Genomic DNA, 25,224 nt, shown 5'->3' on the forward strand with positions numbered 1-25,224 from the left:
GTAGCAGCCAAGGACAATAAGTGCAGTAAACATCGAACCCCTACCCAGATCTAGTCAATGGACAGGATATTCTCCACAGTTGACTGGAGAGTGGGGTATGACTTTCACACGAACTCTGGTGCCCCATATTTGACCATGTCCCCTGGATGGGGAGACCTGGTGGCACTCAGAGGTAGGACAGCAGGCCACCAAGAAGAGACTTGATACCCTATGAGCATATACAGGGGGAGGAAGTCCCCCTCAGTCACAGTCATAGGGGAGGGGAATAGAGTGAATGCAGGAAAGATGAAGGAATGGAAGGAAATAAGGGATGGGATAACAATTGAGATGTAATATGAATGAATTAATTTTTAAAAAGAATATGTTTCACCTGAAGAATAGCTAACAATTTTACCAAGCTCCTGGGTAACAATCAATTGAGGAGTTAAGGTTAAGGTTAGGGTTAGGGATAGGGTTAGGGTTAGGGTTAGGGTTAGGGTTAGGGTTAGGGTTAGGGTTAGGGTTAAGGTTAGGTTTAAGGTAGTGGGGAAGGCATTTATGCTGTAATACCTGCCAAGTAAGCTTGCTAGAAGAGCAATGTCTTTCCAGCCCCCTTTATTGACAAAGGTTCTATACTGCAGAACAAAAGAGAAATACTTTAAAGGGCCTCATTTATTTTTACAGAGTAGGCTAAATAGTATATTTATAACAGAGTAAAAATGAATAAATAATAAGATAAGTGACACAAACCTAAACTAAACATTGGACATAGCAAGTAAACAATACATTGTTTGCAGGCAGAGTATATTACTTTTGAGGACAGTTGTCACTGTTACTCATCACTGTGTCGAGAATAAATCTGACTCAATACATATGCTCTATAAACATTTAAGTGAGTGAATGACAGAATGAATAAGTGTATTGCTAATTTCTTTCTCTAATGATTTCCTTCTCTCTCCTCTCTTTATTACTACAGCTGATGGATGCACTGATTGGTCTGTTGATATCAAGAAATACCAAGTTTTGGTGGGAGAGCCTGTTAGAATCAAGTGCGCACTCTTTTACGGTTATATCAGAACAAACTACTCCCTCGCCCAAAGTGCTGGACTCAGCTTAATGTGGTATAAAAGCTCTGGTCCAGGAGATTTTGAAGAGCCCATTGCCTTTGATGGAAGTAGAATGAGCAAAGAAGAAGACTCCATTTGGTTCAGACCAACATTACTACAGGACAGTGGGCTTTATGCCTGTGTCATCAGGTACCCTTTTAATTAAATTATTATTGACTCCATGAAATGATATAGTGTCTTCTAATGCCTAAAGTTTCCTGCTGTCACGTTCAACTATACGTATTGTCTCAATATTTGCATGTGTTGCCGTGGACTAAAATTTAGAATGTAAATCATAAAAAGATGAGATTGGAATTTATATTGAGACATTATTTCAAGCTTATGGAGAAAAGAGCTACCATCTGGGTACTACTTCTGTTGCCAGAAATTACTAAGGACTATGAAATAAAATTTATAGAGGAAGTAAAATGTTGCAAATAAAATGTAAGCAAAGTCTTGCAGAAAAGATGCATAGTTTATTGCTAAATGGGCTGTAACATTTTCTAATTGCCCTTCACAGACAGACAGAGCAGAGACAACTCTGGTTCATACACATCTGCAAAGATGATTTAGGCAATAGAAGTGTGTATGTGTGTGTGTGTGTGTGTGTGTGTGTGTGTGTGTGTGTGTGTGTGTGTGTGTGCTTGAGCACACACAGAAGGAAGATGGGTATCCTTGCCATATTAAGAATATGTAAAGGTTCTGTTCTAGAACCTTTTGTTAATGACTATAAGAACTTTTAAAATGCAGATTCTCAAATCTCCTTGGGCAAGGATCAAAGTTAGTAACAAGTGTTTGCTATTATCCATCAGGGAATTAATTGTATATCTATACATTTTTCAGCCTGGAATGAAAGATATGCAGTTTACTTAATAATAATGCATCAAAAAAGTATCCTTTTTTTTTACAATGGCAGTTAAAAATCTCAGTTTAAGACTATCTATCCCTTCATGGATTTTAAATCAGAGCCTACATGAATTATAGTGGATGCCCTCACAAAGGTGATTATAAGGAAGGAAGATGTGGTGAAATCTATTTATCTGCCTTTTTTAATTTCAGTGGTTTGCTGTACAATGAAAGTTCTAAAGCAGTCATCTCTGAACTTTGAAAAAGTCTCAAAATTACATAACATATTTCTCTAACTAAAATTCAACTTCTATTTCTGAAATTCTGATTAGCACTAGTCACTCCTGTGTCCTATGAGTCACCTCTGCACTACAATGTATCTTATATTGGACCATGGCCACAACCGTGTTATGGTATTAAAATGCCTCAAAATCATGTAAGAGTTAAATAGAAAAGAATCTTTTAAAATGCAAAAACATGTATTAAAATTTAGACTTACTGTTAAAAATATAAGTGAATGAATATTGTAATTCAGAAAGGTGTTTGATACTTCTCTAAAAAATCAAATGCATCTTTTTCTTGGCCTATGCTTATTCTTTAAGATTCTAATCAACCTTTTACATTCAAATATGATTTTTGGGAATAGAGGTTTTCTGTGGGTATTCATAAGTAACTGCCAAACTAGTATAGGTAAGGAGTACTGTTTAGACCACCTGCTCATGCTGGGCCATCATTTAATGTTATATTTTCTTTGTGTTATGTAAAAAATCAGGTGAGTATATAAAACGCATAAATGTGGGGTCTTCATTCATCTGAAATTAGTCATTTTGAATGTGCGTATTCAATCATTTTCATAATTTGCTGTTGTGGCAAACTAAAGTGTCACATTAGTAATCTGAATTTGAAAAGCACTGACCTGCAGTTCTTTTATATGTTTGAATATAACCTCTGATCCAGTTATCTGAGAAATTGAATTAAAATGACCCCTGAATTTAGAGTTGCAAGGATGAATGAAAAGTTGACAATTTTCCAAAATGATGGCATTTGCCATCTGTTCATATGTCTACATTTTAATGGAAGGTGAAACTGAAAGGCAAAAGCTTAAAGTTTAATGCATGTCAAGCAACATTCCAGAGAAAGTGACAAACTGAAGAAATTGTAACTTTTGCCATAGAAATTGAAGCATGCAATTGATTTGTAGCTTACGGTGGTACAGCTTCCTTTTTCAATTTGCAGAAAACCACTCAAAATCTTTATAAAATAACATTTAAAACAACATGGCTTGCTGCTGATGGGTAGAGCCTAAGGGCTGTAAGTTGAGTCTGTGATATTGTGGCACATTGTTAGCAATCTGGCAGGCCACAAACTGTCATCATTAGTTTCTGAATAATCCACTAACAAGGAATTTTAGAAGTTTCAAAGATTTATCTTCTAAGAAAAACTTCCAGTTTTTCTCAAAGTATTAAATTACCAAGGATATAGTTTAACAGCCAATTCATATCCATACCTAATATTTGCAATGAAGTATTATAAGAATCAGAAGCATTTATGATTACCATTACAGTAATGAACAAAGTTTCCTTCCCTTTTGATTTCATTTGTATTTTTGAAACAAGAACACTTCATAGCTGAACTGTAGAAAGTATTTCTTACTCAGTTTTTCCTCATTTTTATTTTAATGTCTTACATAAAAATGAATGAATGAGACTAATAGTGCATTTCTATCATTATCATCTATATAAATAAGTATACTTTATAAATGAAGAAAACTTTTCATATATTTATGACCTTCTAATGTTAGTTCTTTACTTCAAAGAGATATGCCCAATTAGCAGATTCCTATACAGAACTGGCCAGTGCACACATAAGCACTCCAATGCCTCAAATGGTGGCATACTGACTATGTGTCCTTTTTATTAAAATGTAACTGCTGAATTAGTCACAAAATCATAATTGGCAAAGAGAAATAATGTACAGCAATATGGTGCAGCAATGTTTGTTCAGTGGTGACATATTTCTAAACTGTGGTCCAATATCATAATGAGGATGACATAAAGGCAGCAAAGATATAAAATAACACTATGAATGCAAAGAGCTCACTTGTCCTTTCATAGTCATATCTCTCTCTCACTCTCTCTCTCTGTCTCTTTGTCTCTCTCTCTCTCCCTTTTTCAACACACACACATACACACACACACACACACACACACAAACACACAAAAATGACATTGCACTCAATATGGAAGCCATCAAATAGTACAAAACTATTGGAAATTTGATTTTTGACTCATAATAACTACTTTGAATTCCACCCAAATTGTTTCATTTCTTTTGCATTATGAATAGTGTTCCTAGTTATGCATATATCACAGTGTTTATTAGATTACTGAATGGCATCTGGTCTATTACCAATGTGAGGCAGTTAAAGCTAAAACTTCTCCTAATAATGCTAACCCACGCCTACAATCTCAATACTGAGGACATTGTGTATTTAGTGGTCAGCCTGGGTACCAAAAGAAAATCCTATCTCAAAATAGCAAGCAAATTAAATATAGCAAACAATAACCACCTACAGGTTTTAAAGTGAATTTACTTTTCATGGCATAAATATCTAAGCATAAATATGAGATTGTGTCATAAATTTGAAAAGAAGCATGTCAAAATAGTTGTTTTAGTTACTTTTCTGCTTCTGTGAAGATACACCATAACCAAGACAATCTATAAAGTGGAGAGTAGGGTATGACTTTCACGTGTACTCTGGTGCCCCATATTTGACCACGTCCCCTGGATGGGGAGGCCTGGTGGCACTCAGAGGAAGGATAGCAGGCTACCAAGAAGAGACTTGATACCCTATGAGCATATACAAGGGGAGGAAGTCCCCCTCAGTGACAGTCATAGGGAGATAGGGAAGAATGGGAGGATACAAGGGATGGGATAACCATCGAGATGTAACAAGAATAAATTAATAAAAACTTTAAAAAATAAAAAAAGAAATCATTTTATTGGCAGCTTATAGTTTCAAAAGGTTACTCCATGATCATCATGGTGGGGAGTATGGCAGCAGACAGGCTGTCATGATACCTGAGCAATAACTGAGAACTACTGAAAGTTCAAAGGACAGAGAGAGAGAGGAGAGAGAGAGAGAGAGAGAGAGAGAGAGAGAGAGAGAGAGAGAGAGAGAGAGAGAGAGAGAGAGAGATCCTGGACCTAGTCTGGGTTTTTCTCAAGGCCTACCCCTAGGAATAAGCTTAACAAAGCCATAACTCCTCATTTGCCACTGATAATACATAACACACACACACACACACACACACACACACACACACACACACACACACACACACGCACACACAGGCCTATGTATGCTCTCTGGTTGGCAGTACCTATGAGCTCCTATGAGCTCCCATGAGCCCAAGTTATTTGATTCTGCAAGTTTCACAATTTTTTTTCTGATAAGAAAACCTCTTGTCATAATATGCTTCAATGAGATTTTCTGGTTGCATAACTCTGAGTGAGATGACACAAAAGTCATAAATCAACCTAGAACAGTCACTAAGTTTAACTTTTTTTCCTACAAACATGAAATAGTTTCTAAAGGACTGAATTATTTTGGAAGAGGGTAATAATTATCCAAATTGTGCTCTTTCTGTCTGCTTTCTTTTCTCAAAGAATAGATCCAGTTACTAGGAATAAAACCTAAAACCCAGGGAAATTACTCATTTCATTTACAGGTTTTTACCATCCAAGAAATATGTGTTTTCACAGTCCTATTTCTTTACTAAGAAGATTAAATTAAGTCTGCTGGAATAAATTGGCATTATGTTTGTAGGACACTGGATGTTGTAAAAGCATTGTCTAATCTTTCAATGTATTATTAGACAGAAAGCTTTAAAATTATGATTTAATATTAAAGATAGACCTACACTTTTTTGAGACAATGTTTCTTTGTGTAGCCTTGCCTATCCTGGACTTTCTTTTATACCAGGATGGCCTCAAACTTAGAGCAATCCATCTGCCTCTGCCTTCTGAGTGCTGGGGTTAAAGGCTTGTACCACCATAAACAGATAAATATACACATTTTAAAGAAAGCTTAAAGTTAACATACAGTTACTAGGCTGTTGCAAAGATTCATTTTTTTATTTTACATTTTTACTATGCTTCTTTTTTAATGTATACATTTATATTATTACACATGAATAAAATAAACTATACACAACAGGAAGAACCATCAGACAATCAGGAATTATATAAATGCTACATTCATAGTGATTTGGCTATCTGTGTTTGGCAAGCATGAATTAAACATCTTTTCTATCTTGTTGGGTCTAAATTTCTGAATGAAAAATCAATATCTATCATATCTCATCTTTATTAACTTAAAAAAATTACCTTGATCTAAAAGCATCTTAACCCCTAATCAACTAAGCTTAATTGTAAGACTAAATTATTAAGGTAAAATATTTAGATAGGGTCTTCAAAATATCAGAGACATACAGAATATGGCAATTAAAATGTTTTTATTATTTTAAAGATTCACTGATAATGAGACAGGTTAACTCTTGGCAACACCCAACCTACCTCAAAGAGGATGATGAGCATCAAAGAACATCCTTATGGAGATGGCTTCAAATGTGGCAAACAAGCCACTGGACAAAATGTCTTCATTTCTACCACAGACAGAATTCTGCTTAAAAATGGGCAAGCTTGGATGCAGGCAGAGTCAGTAGTCAAACTCTGCCAAGACAGGGTAAGCAAGTCCTCAATAGTTCCTGCTTCACAAATATGTCTATCAGATATGTTGAGCCAGAAAGCTGAAGATGATGCTCCAACAGTATAAAGAGTGTTGGGGACTGTTCAGGCAATAAACTGTCTCAGTCATCTTTTTATTTTGGAAGTTGCTAACCAAACTTCTGGTTCATTCATGTATTTAATTTTATTCCTTCTCAAGTCTCTGAAAAGATTCATTTTTAGGTTTTTAATTTATACAATTTATTCACATCACATCCCAATTATTATATACTCCCTCTTATCTTCCCATTCTCACACTCCCTCTTCCACCCTATTCCACTTCCCTATACCTCTGATGGTGGTGAGAGGAGGCTCCCCTCCCACTGTCTGACCACAGGATATCAGGTCTGATTTGGATAGCCTGTATCCCCTTACTCTTTGTTCCCATGAGGCCTCTCTGCCAAGGCATCAGAGTTTGTATCAGAGGTAGTCTCCCATTCTCCATTCTCCTTCCCCACCTGGAGAATGAACTGTTGTAAGACTGAGACTTTCAAGGAGATCTCTGTCTACACCCGGCGTCCCCAGAGAGAGAGAGAGAGAGAGAGAGACTCAGTCCAATGTCAATGCAATACACACAGGAATTTTGAGCCAATGTGTGTTGGGGGTCTGACAAGCTCTTTCAAGCTGCAGACCCTAAAAAGCAGATGCAAGTGCTTCTGATATCTTTTGCAAAAGCAGAATTTAGCAGGCTGGCTGGGGGGAAAGGGGTAAGTACATTCCAGGGGGTAGGGGTAGTGGAATATTTTTAGACACAGCTAGTTGTCCTTGAGTCAAGCTGGACCCTCAGCAAAGTCTGGCTGGCCTTGAGCCAAGCTGGATCCTCAGCATAGTCTGGCTGGCCTTGAGTCAAGATGGACCCTCAACACAGACAAGATGGATCCTCTGCACAGGCTGGCTGGCCTTGAGTTAAGCTGGAACCTCAGCACAGTCAAGATGGACCCTCAGCACAGGCTGGCTGGCCTTGAGTCAAGCTGGACCCTCAATGGGGACAACTAGTTACAGGACACACATAGTGATTTGATACTGATACCTTGGTTCAATATCGATATTGCTTCCTGGACCCTCCACTGTCCATCAGCTATATCTGATCACGGGGTCTAGGTTCTAGGTTTGGTTGGTGCAACAGATTGTGCAGGCTCTCCTGTGTCCAGATTCGCCTGCCTTGATAGTCTCCTTTTGGAGCTTCTAACACACACACCGGTGCTTCCATCCCCCAACTGTTGCATACAACTCGCAGTTCTTTGATCTAGTCTGGCTGGGAGTCTTATTATATGTCCTGATCTTCCTCTGGGTGGAGTCTCTCAAAGGACATCTATGTTGGTTTAAAATCCAATTATAAAGATGGCCATTTTTACTCCGTTGTTCCACATTCATGAGCATGGGAGATCTTTCCATCTTCTCATATTTTCTTAAAATATTTTTTCAGAGACATGAAGTTTTTTCATATGTCTTTCACTTACTCAATTAGAGTTACACCAAAATATTTTATATTATTTGTGGCTATTCTGAAGGGTGTAGTTTTCTAATTTCTTTCTCATCCCATTTATCATTTCTATATAGGAAGGCTACTGATTTTTTAAAAATTAATTTTATATCTGGCCACATTGCTGAAGATGTTTATCAGCTTTGGGAGCGCTCTGGAAGAAATTTGGGGTTCACTTATGTATACTATCATATTCTCTGTGAATAGTGATACATTGACTCCTTCCTTTTTGATGTAAATTCTTTTAATATCTTTTTGTTGTCTTATTGCTCTAGGTAGAACTTCAAGTACTATATTGAAGAGATATGTAGAGAGTGGGCAGCTTTGTCTAGTCCCTGACTTTTGTGGAATTTCATTGGGGTTCTCTCCATTTAATTTGATGTTGGCTATTGGCTTGTTATATATTAAGTGTGTGCCTTGTATTCCTGTTCTTTCCAAGACTTTAAACATGAATGGTTGTTGGATTTTGTCAAATGATATTTTAGCATCTAAGGAGATGATAATGTGGGGTTTTTATATTTCAGTTTGTTTATATGGCAGACTGCATTGATGGGTTTCCATATAGTGAATCATCCCTGCATGCCTCAGATGAAGCCTACTTGGTCATAGTGAATGCTATTTTTTATGTGTTCTTTGATTCAATTTGTATTTTATTGAGTATTTTGGCTACAATGTTCATAAGAGGAATAGGTGTGAAATTCTCTTTGTTGGGTCTTCATGTGTTTTAAGTGTCATGGTGACTGTGGCCTCATAGATGAGTTTGGTAATGGCCCTTCCATTTATACTTTGGTGCTGAAACCATCTGAGATTTTTTGGGGGGGAAATTTTTGATAATTGCTTCTATTTCCACTGAAGATAGAGGACTTTTTAATTTGTTTACCTGATCTTGATTCAACTTTAGTAAGTGGCATCTATCAAGAAAAATGTCTATTACATTTAGATTTTCAAATTTTGTGGCATATAGGCTTTTGAAGTAGGACCTAATGATTCTTTGGATTTCCTTGGTATATGTTGTTATGTCTCCCTTTTCATTTCTGATTTTACTATTTTGGATAGTGTCTCTCTGCCTTTTAAATTAGTTGGCCTAAGAACTTGTCTATGTTCTTGAATTTATCAAACAATAAGCTCTGGTTTCATTGAATTGTTGATTTTTTCTCACTGTTTCTAATTTATTGATTTCAGCCCTGAGTTTGATGATTTCAAGATATCAACTTCTCTTGGATGTGTAGGCTTCTTTTTTTCCCTAGAGCTTTCAGATGCTTTGTTAAGTTTTCTATTTGAGATGTTTTAAATCTCTTTATGAAGGCACTTAGTGCTATGGCCTTCTTCATAACACTGTTTTCTTGTGTCCCATAAGTTTGGGTATATTGTACCTTCATTTTCACTGGATTGTAGGAAATCCATAATTTCTTTCTTTATTTCTTCCTGGACCCAGTTTTCATTGAGGAAGAGAGTAGTTCAGTTTCCATATGTATGCATATTTTTTATTTCTTTTGTTGTTGAGGTCCAGCATTAGTCCATGGTGGTCTGATTGTATACAAGGAATTATTTCAATATTCTTGTGTCTATTGAGGCGTGCTTTGTGACCTACTATGGTCAATTTTGAAGAATGTTCCATGAAGTGATGAAAAGAAGGTATAATCTTTTATGTGTGGATAAAAAGCTCTGTAGATATCTGTTAGGTCCATTTTATTCATGACATATTAATGTCATAATTTATCAGTTTAGCTTAAGTTTTGTTGACCTTTCCTTTGGAGAGAGGGGGTGTTGAAGTCTCCTACTAGTCATGTGTGGGGATCAATGTGTGGTTTAGGCTTTATTAATGTTTATTTTACAAATATGGGTTCCCTTGTATTTGGAGAATAGAGGTTCAGAATTGCAATGTCATCTTGGTTGAATTTTCTTTAATGAATATGAATCGTCCTTCCTTATCTCTTTTGATTAATTTTCATTGAAAATCAATTTTACTAGATATTATAATAGCTCCTCCAATGGTTTCTTGTGTCTGTTTGATTGGAAGACCTTCTTTCAGCCCTTTAATTGCAGGTAATATCTATCATTGTGAGGTAAGTTTCTTCTATACAGCATAATTTGAGGTCTTATTTATGCATCCATTGTGTTACTCTGTATCTTTTTATTGGAAAATTGAGTCCATTGATTTTGATAGAGATTAATGTTCAGTGACTGTTAGGTCCTTTTATTTTCATGTTAGTTGTGGTACTGTGTTTGTATGCTTGTCTGATTTTTGTTTCACTAAAGTGAAGCTGTCTCTTTCCTGTGTTTTGCTGGGTGTAATTAGACTCAATGACTTGGAGTTTTCATTTTAGTGTCTTCTATAGGGCTTGATTTGTGGATAGGTACTGTTTAGATATTGTTAATGGAATATCTTGTTTTCTCCATGTTTTAACTCTTGAATTTTTTTGGTTGGTTTAGTAGTCTGGACTCGCATCTTTGGTCTCTTAGATTTTCAAGACATTTTCCCAGGCCCTCTTGGCTTTTATGGTCTATGATAAAAATTCAGATGTAGTTCTGATAGGTTTTTTATTTTATATTACTTGGCCTTTTTCTCTTGCTGCTTTTAATATTTTTTCTTTGTTCCGCACCTTTAGTGTTTTGTGGCAGGAGCATTTTCTTTCTCTGGTCTACTCTATTTTGTGTAATGTAGGCCTCTTAAATGTTTATAAGTATCTCTTACTTTAAATTGGGGGAAAATTTATTCTATGATTTGTTGAAAATATTTTCTGGGCCTTAGAGCCAGGCATCTTCTCTTTCCTCAATTCCTATTTATTATCCTTAGGTTTCACCTTTTCATGGTGTCCTTTATTTCTTGGAAGGGTTTCTGTCAGGAATTTTTTATATTTAACATTTTCTTTGATGATTGCATCAAATTCTTCCATTGTATCTTCTACACCTGAGATTCCTTTTTCCATCTCTTGTATTCTACTGGTGAAGCATACCTTTGTAGTTCTGGTTTTCTTCTATAAGTTCTCTTTTTGATGATTTCCTCAATTTATACTTTTATTATTGTTTCCATTTTCATTTTTGCATATTGAACCATTTTATTGATTTCCTTCACCTGATTGTCTACATTTCCTGAATTTCAACCAATGATTTATTAATTTCCTTTCCATAGGCCTTTGTCATGGCATCTCTAAGGGCTTCAATGTGTTTGAGTGTATCATCTTGTATTTTTTTTTAACATATTTTATTCAATCCCTCCATTATCATCTTCAAAGGAAAGATTTGAGGCCTTTTTCTTGTGTTTTAGTTGTGTTAGAATGCCCAGTGATGATTGCTTTGTGATAATTGGGTTCTGAATTTGCCCTATTATTTTGGCTTTTGTTGTTCATGTTTTTACTCTGACCTTTAGTAATCTGGATGCTTACAGCATTACTTTTAGTTTTTGTGTCATTTACTTATCTCTGAGAGCAGCTTATAGGTAAAAGGTTGAGACTCCTCACCTGCAGGCATCAGTGAACCCTTCCATAGATCATCCAGCTGACATAAGGACAGATCTGAAAACTTTCTGTGGAATACCCAGGTGACCTGAAGTCACATCTACTTTTGTTCAATACTGTGGCATCTCCTCTTTGCTGGAAGATTTAAATACTGGATTTTTGTTGCCCACTGTTCAGTATGAGACACAGAGTACAGGTGCTACCCACAGGCAAGCATGTGACTAGATTTGGAGACTGCACTAACACCTGCAAGTACCTAATAACTAACTCTCCATGGAATGGCTTGGTGATCTTAGGTCAGGTCCACTTTTTTTTCTAGACTTTGGGGTCTCCTTGGTGGTAGAAAACACAAATACTGGTGTTTGAGGCTTACAGTTCAGTCTGAGACATAGCATGCATTTGTTGCCCACAGGCAGGGTAGGGGCTAGACTTTTGATACTATACACATGCCTTTGTGGACTCAGGGCTTTTCTGTGGATTATCCAGGTGGCCTGAGGTTGGACCCACCTTTGTTCACACTGTGTGCTCCCTTCTCACCTGGGAAACACCAGCAATGATATTTCGGAGCTCTCAGTTTAGTCTTTTGGTCACTGTGTAGTCACTGCTGTCCTGCTAATCAGACAAAGGCTGTAATTGGCACCAACATCTTGAATCACTTTTGAAAAGGTTTGTTTTAATACAGATAACCAATTACAAAACATTTACCTGTGAGATTCAAACATTCTTTCCTTTTTATTGTAGAAAAAGTAATTACAATATTGCTATTCTGTCATTAATAAAAGTTTATCATATTTAACAAACATCACAAAGAAGCTTTAATGTGATATAAATGATAAGTATGAGACATTTTAATTTAAATAATACATTAATTTACTCATTTATCCATATTGAAGTCCTGAAAATCTAACTCAGGCCCTCATAGACAAGTACTTGTAACCAATAGAGAAAATTATTAAATTGCAAACATATGCAGGTCATGAGAGTTGTAATGTAGTGATACTTTCATCCTATTATTAATATTTTTCTTAATTTTTGAAAATATCTAAAGAAAAAACTTGCTAGGTTCCTTTTTACATGCTTATGGCTAAGTGAGGAACAAAGCACTTAGATCAAAGCCTGGCAACTTAGATCAGCAGGAACCACAGTAGAAGGAGAAAACAAATACCCAAAAGTTGTCCTCTAACCTCCAAATGTAGCCCTGGAACTCTCCAATACATACACAACACACACACACACACACACACACACACACACACACACACACAGAGAGAGAGAGAGAGAGAGAGAGAGAGAGAGAGAACCATTTCATATAAGGAGCTATTAATGTTGATAAATAACTAATAATGTTGATAAATAAATAAGTAACATTTATTTTTTTTTAAGAATAAACAAGGTAAATAGTGTCAATAGATGTAGATAAGATAGTAAAGGGAACTGACTTTCAGCAAAGCTTAGGAAACGCCTGTACCTTGAGCCATATTTAGAAGACAAAGCTCTTGGGTAAGGAAAGTCCAATTGAGAAAGAAAGCTTTCATATTAAATAAAGACATAGAGTAGAAGTTAACTAACATCTATAAAAGGTCAGATGATACAAATTTTGGAATTTGCAAGCTGCATGGACTCTACTGCAACTAGACATCATCCATACACAGCAGAGACACAATGAGCATGATTCTACTGTAATAATACAAATTAAATTACTAAGTTGTGCTGCAAGTTTAGGTTCTAAATCATTGTTTACTGACTTCCTGATATGGAAAATACTACAAATAGTTAAATCAATAACAACAACTATTGTTGCTATTAATAAAATAAAACTCATAATAAGTGTCTAAGAGGTCAGGCAGAATTTTTATATACCACAGTTAGAAATACAGCTCTCAAAAGTAAAGAAGAAAGAAGTAGATGCTGAAGTGTAACTGGTAAGCAGTTGTCAAGCAGGAAATATTAAGCAAAACCAATTTCATGAAGTGATATTGCAGCCATTGTATAAATGTTTAGAAAAGATGAAACATGGGAAGTGGGAAGTGAGTTTTTACAGTAATAGAGGCATAAAACAAATGGTACTGTGTTTAGATTATTAATGGTAATATTTATGAAACAAAGAGCCAGACTCCAGATTATTAGGAAAACAATCCACCAATGGTTATACTTATCTGGATTATTTAAAATGTAATCAGATGTTCTTCTGAGAAATAGGTACAGCCAAGAGGTGCATATTAATGTTTTCCTGTACATACTTAAAGTATTTTTACATGGCCTTTGGGATTTTGAGAAAAAATTCACCAACACTTTAACCTATCACTAGTACAAGTACGATCTTGGGTAGAGTTACCTCACCAATGCTCTTCTATGCAACATGTCAATGAATAAAATAAGTGGTATTTGGGCCTTTTTTGGATTATCTGTCTATGTATTCAACTTTTCTTTGGACCATTAACTTTTAAGGGCAGATATTTATTTTGGATCTTTGCATCTCTGTTTAAACATACATGACCGATAAGATCTGAGCAAAGAAAGATCTTTAGACCAATATTTGCACTTTTTTCCAATTATAAAGACAGGCTTTGAATACAAAAAGAAACAAAAAGCAGTCTAACATGGGGCTGGATAGACTGTGCAGCAGTTAAGAGTATTTGCTGTTCTTACAGAGGATCCAACTGTACCTCTCAGCACCCACATGGTGACTAATAACTGCTTGTAATTCCAGATCCAGGGGACTGCAAACGCTCTTCTGGCCTCTATGGTCAATGCACTGATGAACACAGACCCACACCCTAACACGCATACATACACACAATTAAAAATAAAAATAAAATTTAAGAGACTAGAGATATGGCTCAGAAGACCATTTGCTCCCCTTTTAGTGAATGAATTCAGCTCCAGCACCCATTTGACAGCTTACAACCATCTATCTACTCCATTTCCAAAAATCTGACAGTGCTGGCTTCTGCCAGCACTAGGCATGCATAAAGGGCACATACACACATGCAAACAAAACACCCATTCAACTAAAATAAAATAAAATAAAATAAATCCTTTTTATTTAAAAAATCTTTCAAAAGGATAGTCTGAAGAAAAGAGCTTTGTTTCTCTAGGTAATATCAAAAAGTAAGGATCTCAGAGCTGACATATGGGCCATCTGATTGCTATGACTCTTCTCTATTTCTCACTCTGCTCTCTCTAGGTTATGGTCTTCAATTTTATTTTCAAATACAAACATCTGTCAACCATATCTATGATTCTTAACTTGGAAGATGTAGAATAAAAGGTGTAAAGAACATGATCTTTCCTACCTTCCATCACAAGTCCAAAAGATTTCCTTCCCCATTACTGCTTCTAGCTCCTAGGCTAGAACTTGTTCACATATTTATACCCATCTTCAGTGCAGACTGAGCAGGTGCTCGCAAAACGCAGCTTCAGAGGAAGGAGCAGGCCAAAGATGTGTTTTCAAAGTCTAGCTTTAAGCAACAGAGCATAAGCTGTGTTGCAGTGTTGTGCTGCCCTGAGCAACAGGTGTGGGTTTGTAGTGCCCAAGCATTTCTGCACTGGTGGCTTATGAAATCCTAAAGTGATTCTTTAATAGCATGACCCGACCAGCCCACATCCACAGCAGGTGAAGGGTGGAAACAACAGTTGTTAAAATTTTCTGAGTCTGGTATAACAACATCTTCTACACTGAAAAAGAAGCAGGGGCAGAAATATTGAGACAAATTTATACCTATGTTGTACCAAACAAAAATGTACTCCTCCACTTGTATAAAGATAGCTTTATATTCTATTTTCCATTGTTAAGTGATAAACAATCCATTAGTACTTATTAAATTTTGCATAAGTTGAATTGTTTTTTACCTTTGCGAAATCAACTATAACCCTCCTTCTTTACAAACTAAACGTTGTAAACATAAATATTATCAGTTCCAATATATCTACCCCTACCAATTTCCCTCAACACCCATTCCATATACTGGTGCATGTTCCACTTACATCCAATTAGAACTTCACTGACATTCCTGAATTACCCAGCTTAGTCCAGGCTCTTTCAAGTATCTCTAATTCTAGTTTTTCTCATTGCCAAGGAAGTAAATAGCTAGCTGAGTTTCAACATACAACCTCACTATGTTCACCTTCTATGAAACCACAGATGAAGAACCACTATGATTTTTCCCATCAGTTTCCTGTGGCCTAGATTTATTGTACATTTACAATGACATTTCTGGCTTTCAGGCAGATCTCCATTTAGTTCCTGCCCCATGATACAGAATCTATGGTTATAAAATAAAAACTTAAAGAGGTCACTGAATAAGAATTTAACTGATTTAATTATCTCCCACAATCATAGATCTGAAATGATCCACTTTCTCCAAGAAGGTCATAAATGACAGTCTCATAAAAGAGTCACGGTTATAAAGTGAATAAGTTTGAAGACTAGTCTAGTGGCTTCAGGAAAATAGCATATATTTTCCTAATCCCATCATTTCCATGCCATAGTACATCACATAGTATTAGAGTTCATGTTTCAGAAAAGTGGTTTACACAAGATGTTTGACTCCTTGAAAGCCGCTATAGTATAGGTATGCCTCAATTTGTATAAAGCTTCAAGATTTTCCTTGGGCCAAACTCTGAGGCCTTAAGTTCTGTGATTTCCTGTATATGATTCTAAGATCATTCTAGTGTCATAGTGATCCTACAAAGCAGAATATTTAATGTCATTTAATTTAAAATAGCCAATCTTGGACTTTTTAAAGAAAACAGTTCTTTTATTAATTGTGTGTGTGTGTGTGTGTGTGTGTGTGTGTGTGTGTACCTATGTGCACATGCATGTGAATACTAGAATAGGACTTTGTGGTCTATGAAGCTGGAATTATAGGCAGTAATGAGCTGATCCACATGGGTAATCAGGACTAAACTCTGGGCCTCTCAAAAACAGCAGCAATTACTCTTAACTTCTGATCCTTCCAGTACCTATACTTGGACATCATTATTTGCTTTGAAATGGTCATTAAACATGATTCGTAGCTTTGAGTCAAAACAGAAACTTTTTTCAGTAGTTCTTGTTTAGTCTAGAATCATATAATATATATTTGAAAAAATTTTTTAAATTTCATATAAAGATTGTATCATTTTTCAGATTGATGATCACAAGGGTGACCCAGGAAAGCTAAACAGAGCCCTTTTAAAGCCAGCAGTTAGAAATACTGAAAATAAAGTTAGATTTTGAGTATGTAATAAAAGAAACTCAAATTTATTTTAAAATGTATTACTATTGTTATTTTTCAATAATTTTAGCAGAAGAAACTCTATCTGTTTCAATAGACTGAGTTTTTAAAATAAAACTATTATTTCACTTTTGAAGGCCTCTTTAGTAGAAGAAATATTACTATAATCTGGTAACAACATTTTATTATATTTATAAATACTGAGACTTAATTTGACTTTCTAGTTCTTGACTTTAAACCAAGATATTGAAGGATAGACTTGCAGTTCCTTTATACTAATAAAGTTAAAATAAGAATATTTTAATATATTTTATTAACGTATTCATATTACATCTCAATTGTTATCCCATCCCTTGTATCTTCTGATTCTTACCTCCCTCTCATTTTCTCCTTACTCCTCTCCCCTGACTGTGATTGAATATTATGTTCTGTTTCAGAAGTTTTAGAATTAGTTACTCTCAAATTGATATAATAGTCTTGCCCAGAAGTGTATTTCATACTGTGTCCATTTTATGTATTCAAATTGATTGGTAAGCATCTTCTCTATATTAGACACTGGAGTAGCTGCTGGGAACACAGTAGTGAATTCAGCCAAACAGTATAAACTCTAATACCTGGATGTCTATTCTCAAAAAGAACCTTTGAAATAGTAATAACTTGTGCCCTAATATTTAGTAAGAAAATGAACAAGGTGCCTTCAGATGAGCTATCAAGCTGACCCAGTGCAGGTGGTGTGTAATCTTATTCTGAAAGGCTCACTCTTCAGCTGCAACCCAAGTACTTACAGAAAGAATTTCCAAGGGTTTGGTGTTTTTTTTTTTAACCAGAATACTTTAAAAGAATTTTATCTCTAAAATTTCAACTTCCATATATACTTCTGTCTAAAATTTCCCAATGACTCACACTAGCACCTCCTCCACTTCCCAAGAGAAAGATACCCCTCTTTTTCTTTCTCAACCACCTTATGATACAATCACTCAAGGTGGAAAAAGCACTTGTACACTAGACAAAAGAATAATATGAAATATAGTTTTAAAAATCAAGGAATTTTGAATGAAGAAATCTTCTGCCTGCTTGTCTTACATGAATTTCAGTTAAATGTGAAGCTTATTCTGAGTTAGTATATTTCTAACTCTGAAAAGGCAAAATGATAGACAGTCATGGTAATGAATCATTTGAATATAATTAGGATGCACTTTGGGACTATCAGCTTTTCAAAATGCATTTGATAAAATACAGGGATATATTTTCTTATATTTGTTATGCATTTTCCAAAAACTCATTTAAAGATGATTTTATATATCAAGACATGAATTATTTACTCTACTTATTCAATTCCCATTCCATTTCCTATAATAGGTAATGCTTTGTTAGATATCAAATTTATTTACTAATTGAGAGAAAACATCATTATGTGCTTAAAATTGTGGTCACATAAAATTGTATTTTGAAAATCACAAAGGTGCTAGTTTATAAACCAATGAAACTTTTTCTGGATTCCATCATATTCCCACGGAATAACAATATCTGAAGAATTAGACATCAGGAATCTGCTCAGTATGCATACATGTATGTAACTCTTATCTACATCAAGTTTAATTTTTTACATTTATTTTTTTAGATTGTATGTACAAAATTTGTCGTAAGGTGATAGTGATTTTTAATATAGTTATATTGCATGTGTATCTAAGTAGAAAAACTACTCCAATAATAAGCATTGCTGAAAGAATCTCTTGTGGCTAACATCCAGGGCCTACCATAATGCTCAGCATATTGAAGAGGCTGGTGAATTGGTGCTTGTGATTAAATCTACCTATAATCCCTGTACTTGGAAGGCAGAAAGAGGAAAAATGAGATTTTAAGGCTGAACTAAAGTACATATTGAGATCTTATATAAAAAACAAAAACAAATGTGGTTCAATGGTTAAGAGTACTTATTGGTTTTCCAGAATATCTGAGTTCAATGCCTAGTATTCATATCAGACAGTTTATAACTCCCAGTAACTTCAGCTCCAGGAAATCTAATTCTCTCTTATAGAAATCCCAGAGACTGTATTCATGTAGCATGAATTCAACACACACACACACACACAAATACAAAAACACACATACACACACACAAATAAAATATTAAAACGAAAGTGATGACAGTTAAAAATGAGTGTATATTAAGGTATATAACATCTCTCTAAATATCAGAATGTTCGATATAAAAGGTGCATCTCCCTTATAGACGTTTACACATGTGTTCTCTAGTAAGTCTGTTTTATTGATAGTTTTTTTCTCTTTCTCAAACGATGCTCATCTTCAGCTAAATTTAATTTACAGATGGAATCATAGATAGAGAAGATATAGCAGGGTGCCTTTCAGAAAGCACTGTTGTGATCTTCAAATGAATGAGCAGTGAAGATTATTCAACCTTATGAAAACTTCTTAATTAAGAAAGCCAGTACCATGATTTATAACAGCCTGTGTATTAACCTTGTTGACACAGTACAAAAAGCTCATGTAGCTAGCTTGCACAAAAGAAGAAAAATGCTGTTCTAATCTCTCAATTAGAATTTTCAGTAATTGTATTTCTGATGAAAATTACTGCTGTGGATGTCTGTTCAAAGGTTTTGACTTATAAAGTAAGGGTTTGAAAATATCAAACTTTCTTGATCTCTGAATGTTGTTTTCGTTAATTAGGTGAATATGACAGCTCTCTCTTTACACTAATAGCCCCCCTGGAGGAAATAACATTTTTGTTTGTCTAAACAGTAGTTAATGACTACTCTAAAATTAGAGTTGAAGACCTTTAACTCTAGAGTGTAAAACTGTATGTCCTTGACTCTGATGTTCATCATGCATATTAATTACTGATCTTAAAGTGAAGCTATGAAATTTTTATTTATTGTCATGCCTTTCCCTTGGTAATTTTTGTAATTGCCATAATTTCTTCATCAGCAAGGTTTGACTGTGGTTTCCCTGGCTAAAGAAATCTATCAAAATTTATAGCTCTGGATCCTGTCTTTATTTCAAAGTGAAGCTACAGACTTGTTTACTCTGAGCAGTAACTAGACCTCTGATCTTAAAAGAATAACAGTTTTTATTGGTGCCCTTACATGATAAAGGACTCAATATATTTTTGTCATTACAGGCTTTCAGTGTCATCTGTGGAATTACTTTCCTATTAAGGGAGATTTACGTCTGCTTCTTTGAATCCTTTCTCTGTTGCTCACATAAAAATATTATCTGTAGATATGATATCCCATCATTTTCTTTAGTTTTTTCTAATTGGAATTGCCTATAATCAAATATCTATCTATCTATATTTATATATATATATACATGATTATTATTCATAACAGAATGACATTAAAATCATTTAGATCATATACATATGGATTTACATATTATAAACATATAATTAATATATATATAATCCAGATGAAATAATTTTCTGTTAATAATTTTGATACACATTTATCAAATACCTCCTAAATATGAAGCTTGAATTTTGTTCTGAGAAGAAAACAAAAATGGTCAAGATACAAATTGGTTCCAAGATGCCAAAGAAAACAGACAGGCTCATAAAAACTTTCCGCATCACTGCATGGCAAATGGTATTGGATATATGATAACAAAATACTATTGCAAGCATGGATGTTCAGTGATAGATATACAGAGTTTGAGGTACTGTGACTGTATTCATTGATAAGGAAGTAGAAATAAGATTTTGTTCTACAAAGTGGGAGGGATTCATTGTCAGCCATGGTGATTTGGGAAAAGGGCTTTGAGATGATAAGAACAGCTGATGTATGTAACTACAGTTAACAGTGCAAGGTAAACAAGCTGAACCTTAAACAAGCTAAAGAATAAACTGATTAGGTGTGGGAACTATTTGAGTATATGATCCCCTTGAGCTTTTGATGCTTGAAATTTTACAGATTGAAATTTTAATTTAGCAGATCACTTTAATAAAGTAAAATGTTACAGATATTCAGGTAGCCATTCAAATAATTCCTTAACAATGTATTCAGCAAAAGTATTACTGAGCAGGAGTAGCAAAGAGCCAGCCCTGTATTCTCTGTAATTTTATCTTCTTTGGAAAGAGAAAATTATTATTTCACAATCAATTTCTAATATAGTGATTATGACATGTAAAAAGTGGTATAATTGATTTAGAGATAATATTAAGAAGAAGAAATTATGAAAAGCTTACTATACATATATATTGAATTCTGGAACAAAAAAAAACTTGTATTAGAAATCCAAAGAATGTTATTCATTTCTAGTGTGTACAAGGTCAGGATTTGATCCCTAGCACCACCAAAAATCCATCAGACTGAAGATGTCAGGTGTTTGAGGACTTGTAGCTTGAGAGAGAAATGGACCTTTGTTCTAAAATTTTTACTAATAATTGTCAGATAGTTGTAATTAAGACTATCTGATGTTAGTCCTTGGCGTTATGATGAGTCATCCCTATATATCTGGAAGACACCAAGGATGACAACAAAGCTTGGTATGAAGAAGCAATTCATAAGCCAGGTTCCAAAGCTCTCTTTGAATGAAGCACAAATGAAAATCTTGAGGTCAAAACACTATAGAAGTAATAATGTTTCTAAATGGTAGGGTTTGGAGGATGAGTATATAGTTTATTACTAGGAGCCATAACAAGAAGAAAGCACCTCAGTACCTACTTCTTAAATGCAGAAAATATGAGGAAATATCTAGGCATATGTGAGGTTGCCAGTGAGATAAGAATCATCAAGTACAGCAAAGACTTACCAAAAATTATCAAGAATAAATAGGGATGCTGAGAATTTGGAGTAGACAAATGCTTACAGAAAGAGGGTATTAAAGTGTCAGTGAATGAGTTAGAAATGAAGGATATATGTAGACATGGAACTTTAATAACTGAATGTTCTAGAAATTAGAGTGTCTGAAAGCACTAATGCAGTAAAATGTGTTCTGAAATAAGGACTCCTAGCAATTTGGAAATTATTATGTGAAGCTAGGAAGGTCAGGCATCATAAATTCATTATTGCACTCTCCTTAAGAAGATGCTGAGCTTATCTGTAGGATCAGTACTTTTTCTGTTAGGTAGATGGTGACCCGATCTTTAGATGCCCAATTTCCACTTTTACACTTTAGTGCAACTTCATTAATTCTTACCAGTTTAATTGCTTCTAATCTTTCAGACATTTTCCTCCATACTATTTACAAAGTGATATTCATGAAATGTAAACCTGAACATGTTACTTCCTGTTTAAAATTCCTTCAATGATAACTAAAGCTTTCAGTGTAATATCTCAACTATTTTAAGGCATAAAGACTCTTACCATCTTTATCCGTCAATTTTGCATTTATACAATAAAATACTTAAAAACAAAATTATAAATATAAAGAATTATTTAGCTTACAGAGATTGCAGATCACCATGTCTTATCCACACTGCTTTTGTCTTTAATTGAGAGGACCTTTACACAACGGTGGGAAATGTTTGTTGAAATAAACCGACATCCTAAACCAGTAAGGAGATGAAAGAACAGGATTTGCCAGAGTCCCTTATTTTCAGTTAGGACACCATCCAATGACCTAAGGACCTGCCACTGGCCTTCACTTCTTGAATGCTCCATTACATCCCAACAGTGCTACTCTGAGAATCAAGCTGCTTGAGCCTTTGGGTTTCACCACATGATACATGAAAATCACTGTTATCATGTATCTCTGTTTTCTTTTTTGTCATAATATTTGTATTGATTATTAGACAGGAAACCATCAAGAGAACTTTTGTCCAGGTTTTCTACTGATATAATATTCTTAAGCTTTCTCAAGGCATTTAGTATGTTTCACTAGATAGAAAACACCAATATTATAGGACACAATCTATATAAGTACCAATAACTTATGATACAATGCTTCCTTACTACAATAAATTTAAATGGCATTACTTATTACATACATAATACATATAAGAAATTATATACCTTAGGATTGATAATATATGGGGCTGCAAAAATGGTTCAACAGTTATGAGAACTTGCTGATCTTTCAGAGGCTCCATGTTTAGCTTCCAGTACCCACGTCGGGTGCCTCACAGGAGCCCTGTAACTGCAGCTCCAGAGAATTTGACACCTCCTTCTTGCCTCTGCAGATGCCTGCATAGGCACACATGCATAAAAATGAACAGAAAATGGAATAAATCTTTTAAAAATAAGAAATTCACAAAAAAGACAAGCAACCACACAATTAACTACATGCTATTAGAATTTTTCCCAGGAAAACAAAGTTTATGATCTTGCAAAACTTTGGGGGGACATAAAATTCAATGAAAAATGTCCAGTATTTGACAATGTTTCTGAAACCCTACAGGTGTTAATTGTGTTAATTCAAAACAGCATAAAAATGCATGATTGGAATTATTAACCTGGAGTCTGTAAAATGTTATGTTACTTTCCAAAACATTGTTCCAAGTTCTTTGTAGTAAGAATGAAAATTATCTTTAGAAGAAAAGGAGAACACTAAGTTTACTCTTATGAATTTCCTATGGAACATTAAGTAATTTTTATTGAACATTACAGATCTGTTACAGGTTAGTCATAGACAAAGTAATATTGCACTGGAATCCTTTAAAACAATATGGAAGACCTTTGTAGTAAGGGACAATAGTACTGCAGCAAAGATGAAAGAATAAAGAATAAACTCTTTCATTTAAATATAGATGAGAAGTTTCAAGCGTTCAATGAGCTACAGGAAAATACTTAAAGAAATTAGGGTAAAACCAAGGTGACTGTACCATCTGCAATGCTAATTTTGATTATAGACCTTAACCTCTTATTCCCTCTTGGACTTGGTCAGAGGGGCATTATCTTTCTCAATCACAGAATTTTAAAGAGACCATTTGAGTACTTTAGAAATATATCTCTGTTTTTAAAAGATTAATACTGCCAAGAGACAGAGAATAAATTTTCATTTTTTTCCTAAAATGAGTGTTTTAAGAAAAAGAAGTGAGGGTGTTCATTATCAGGAAGAAAACTCTGCAAAGTTTAATCAAACTAAGGAATTATGAAGGTCAATTGGAATGACACAAATCATTCTCATTATTTGAGGGGCAGCTGTTACCTTTGATGCCTTCTAAATATTTCATATGTCGGTTCATGCTATATTTATATGAAATGCATGCTTTTGTGGTTTTGAAAGTTGTTTTTTCTATAATGACAGAACGATCAAAGCTTAAAAGCTGACATTAGAAAACAAAATAAAGTAAAAATAGTAACAGGAGACAAACTAAAACACAAATGTGGAAATGCCAAGAACAAGCATTTCTGAAATCTGACTAATGGCATAGTAGGGGAAAGGCTAATGGGGTAAAAAAGATGGGTTAATGAAAATAACTGATTTTGGAATATGAACATTAACATAATGGGAGCAATAAGTAAAAGACCTATAGCAATATTAACTATTTTTGTGTCATTTTCTGAAGAGGCCTTCAGTTGAAAAAATCACACTAAAAGGAAGCCATTTAAATCATAAATATGTAATAACATTATAAGCAAACTCAGAAGAGTCTATGAATAAACAGTTTTGTAGCACATCTTAAGTAACCCCTAATCCTCATGTAAATGTTCAATTTTTATTTTAGTTGTTTGCTTTAACAACACTAGGTTATGTAGTTTATATTCTAGGTTGTATGAATTAGGAGTAAATTTGTCTTCTTGTACATTCCAAGTAACTTTTTTTTATAAACTCTGAAACTGATCTTATTTCTTTGAAGCAGAATCTCATTTTGTAGTCCTAGCTGGCCTGAAACTGTGTAGATATAGCTAGCCTTGGACTCACAAAAACCCACTTGCCTTTGACTCTGGATTGCTGGGATTAAATAGACTGGCCTTAAGTATTTTAATTTTAACTTGAATCCATATTAAAATTGCTATAATTTTGGAGGACAAAGGAAGGAAACCCAGAGCCCTTCTGTTAGCCTTTTATTAGCCCAAAGATTTCTCCTAGACTTTTAGGTTCTTGGATTCAAGTCTAAGTTTATGGCTTTCTCACTAAACCAGTTGCCAGGGATATCCTGTAACCAAGTTGAAGCTGAAAAATATTTTAATATAGATTTAAGTATGAGGATTAAAATCCGGAAAGACATTCAGAAAGACACACCCAAGGGCAAGGTTGTGGGCATCTCTAAAAGAGCCTAAATTTCCTCATTGTCCTTATAACTACCATATAAACAATTTTAGTAAGTTTGAAGTAGCTATTTTCAAAGGGTTGTTAATGAATTGAAATGAGATCACTGTTTGATTCCAGGGGGCACAGAACTGGATTACAATTAATAAGGTAAAAACTAGCTCACAGGGTTG

General features: G+C 34.7%; 1 protein-coding gene across 4 annotated transcripts in view; it reads left to right on the forward strand.

The window, feature by feature from the left end:
• Positions 1–25,224, forward strand: part of IL1RAPL1 (interleukin 1 receptor accessory protein like 1) — a 1,340,631-nt gene that overhangs the window by 643,208 nt on the left and 672,199 nt on the right. For all 4 annotated transcript variants that reach the window (XM_084788848.1, XM_084788847.1, XM_084788846.1 and 1 more), the window contains one exon: positions 956–1,235. In XM_084788848.1, the coding sequence (XP_084644974.1) occupies positions 956–1,235 (280 nt within the window). The remainder of the gene's footprint in view (positions 1–955; positions 1,236–25,224) is intronic.

Source organism: Acomys minous (genome assembly GCF_964271855.1).
Source record: "Acomys minous genome assembly, chromosome: 7".
In the NCBI taxonomy this organism is placed as follows: Eukaryota; Metazoa; Chordata; class Mammalia; order Rodentia; family Muridae; genus Acomys; species Acomys minous.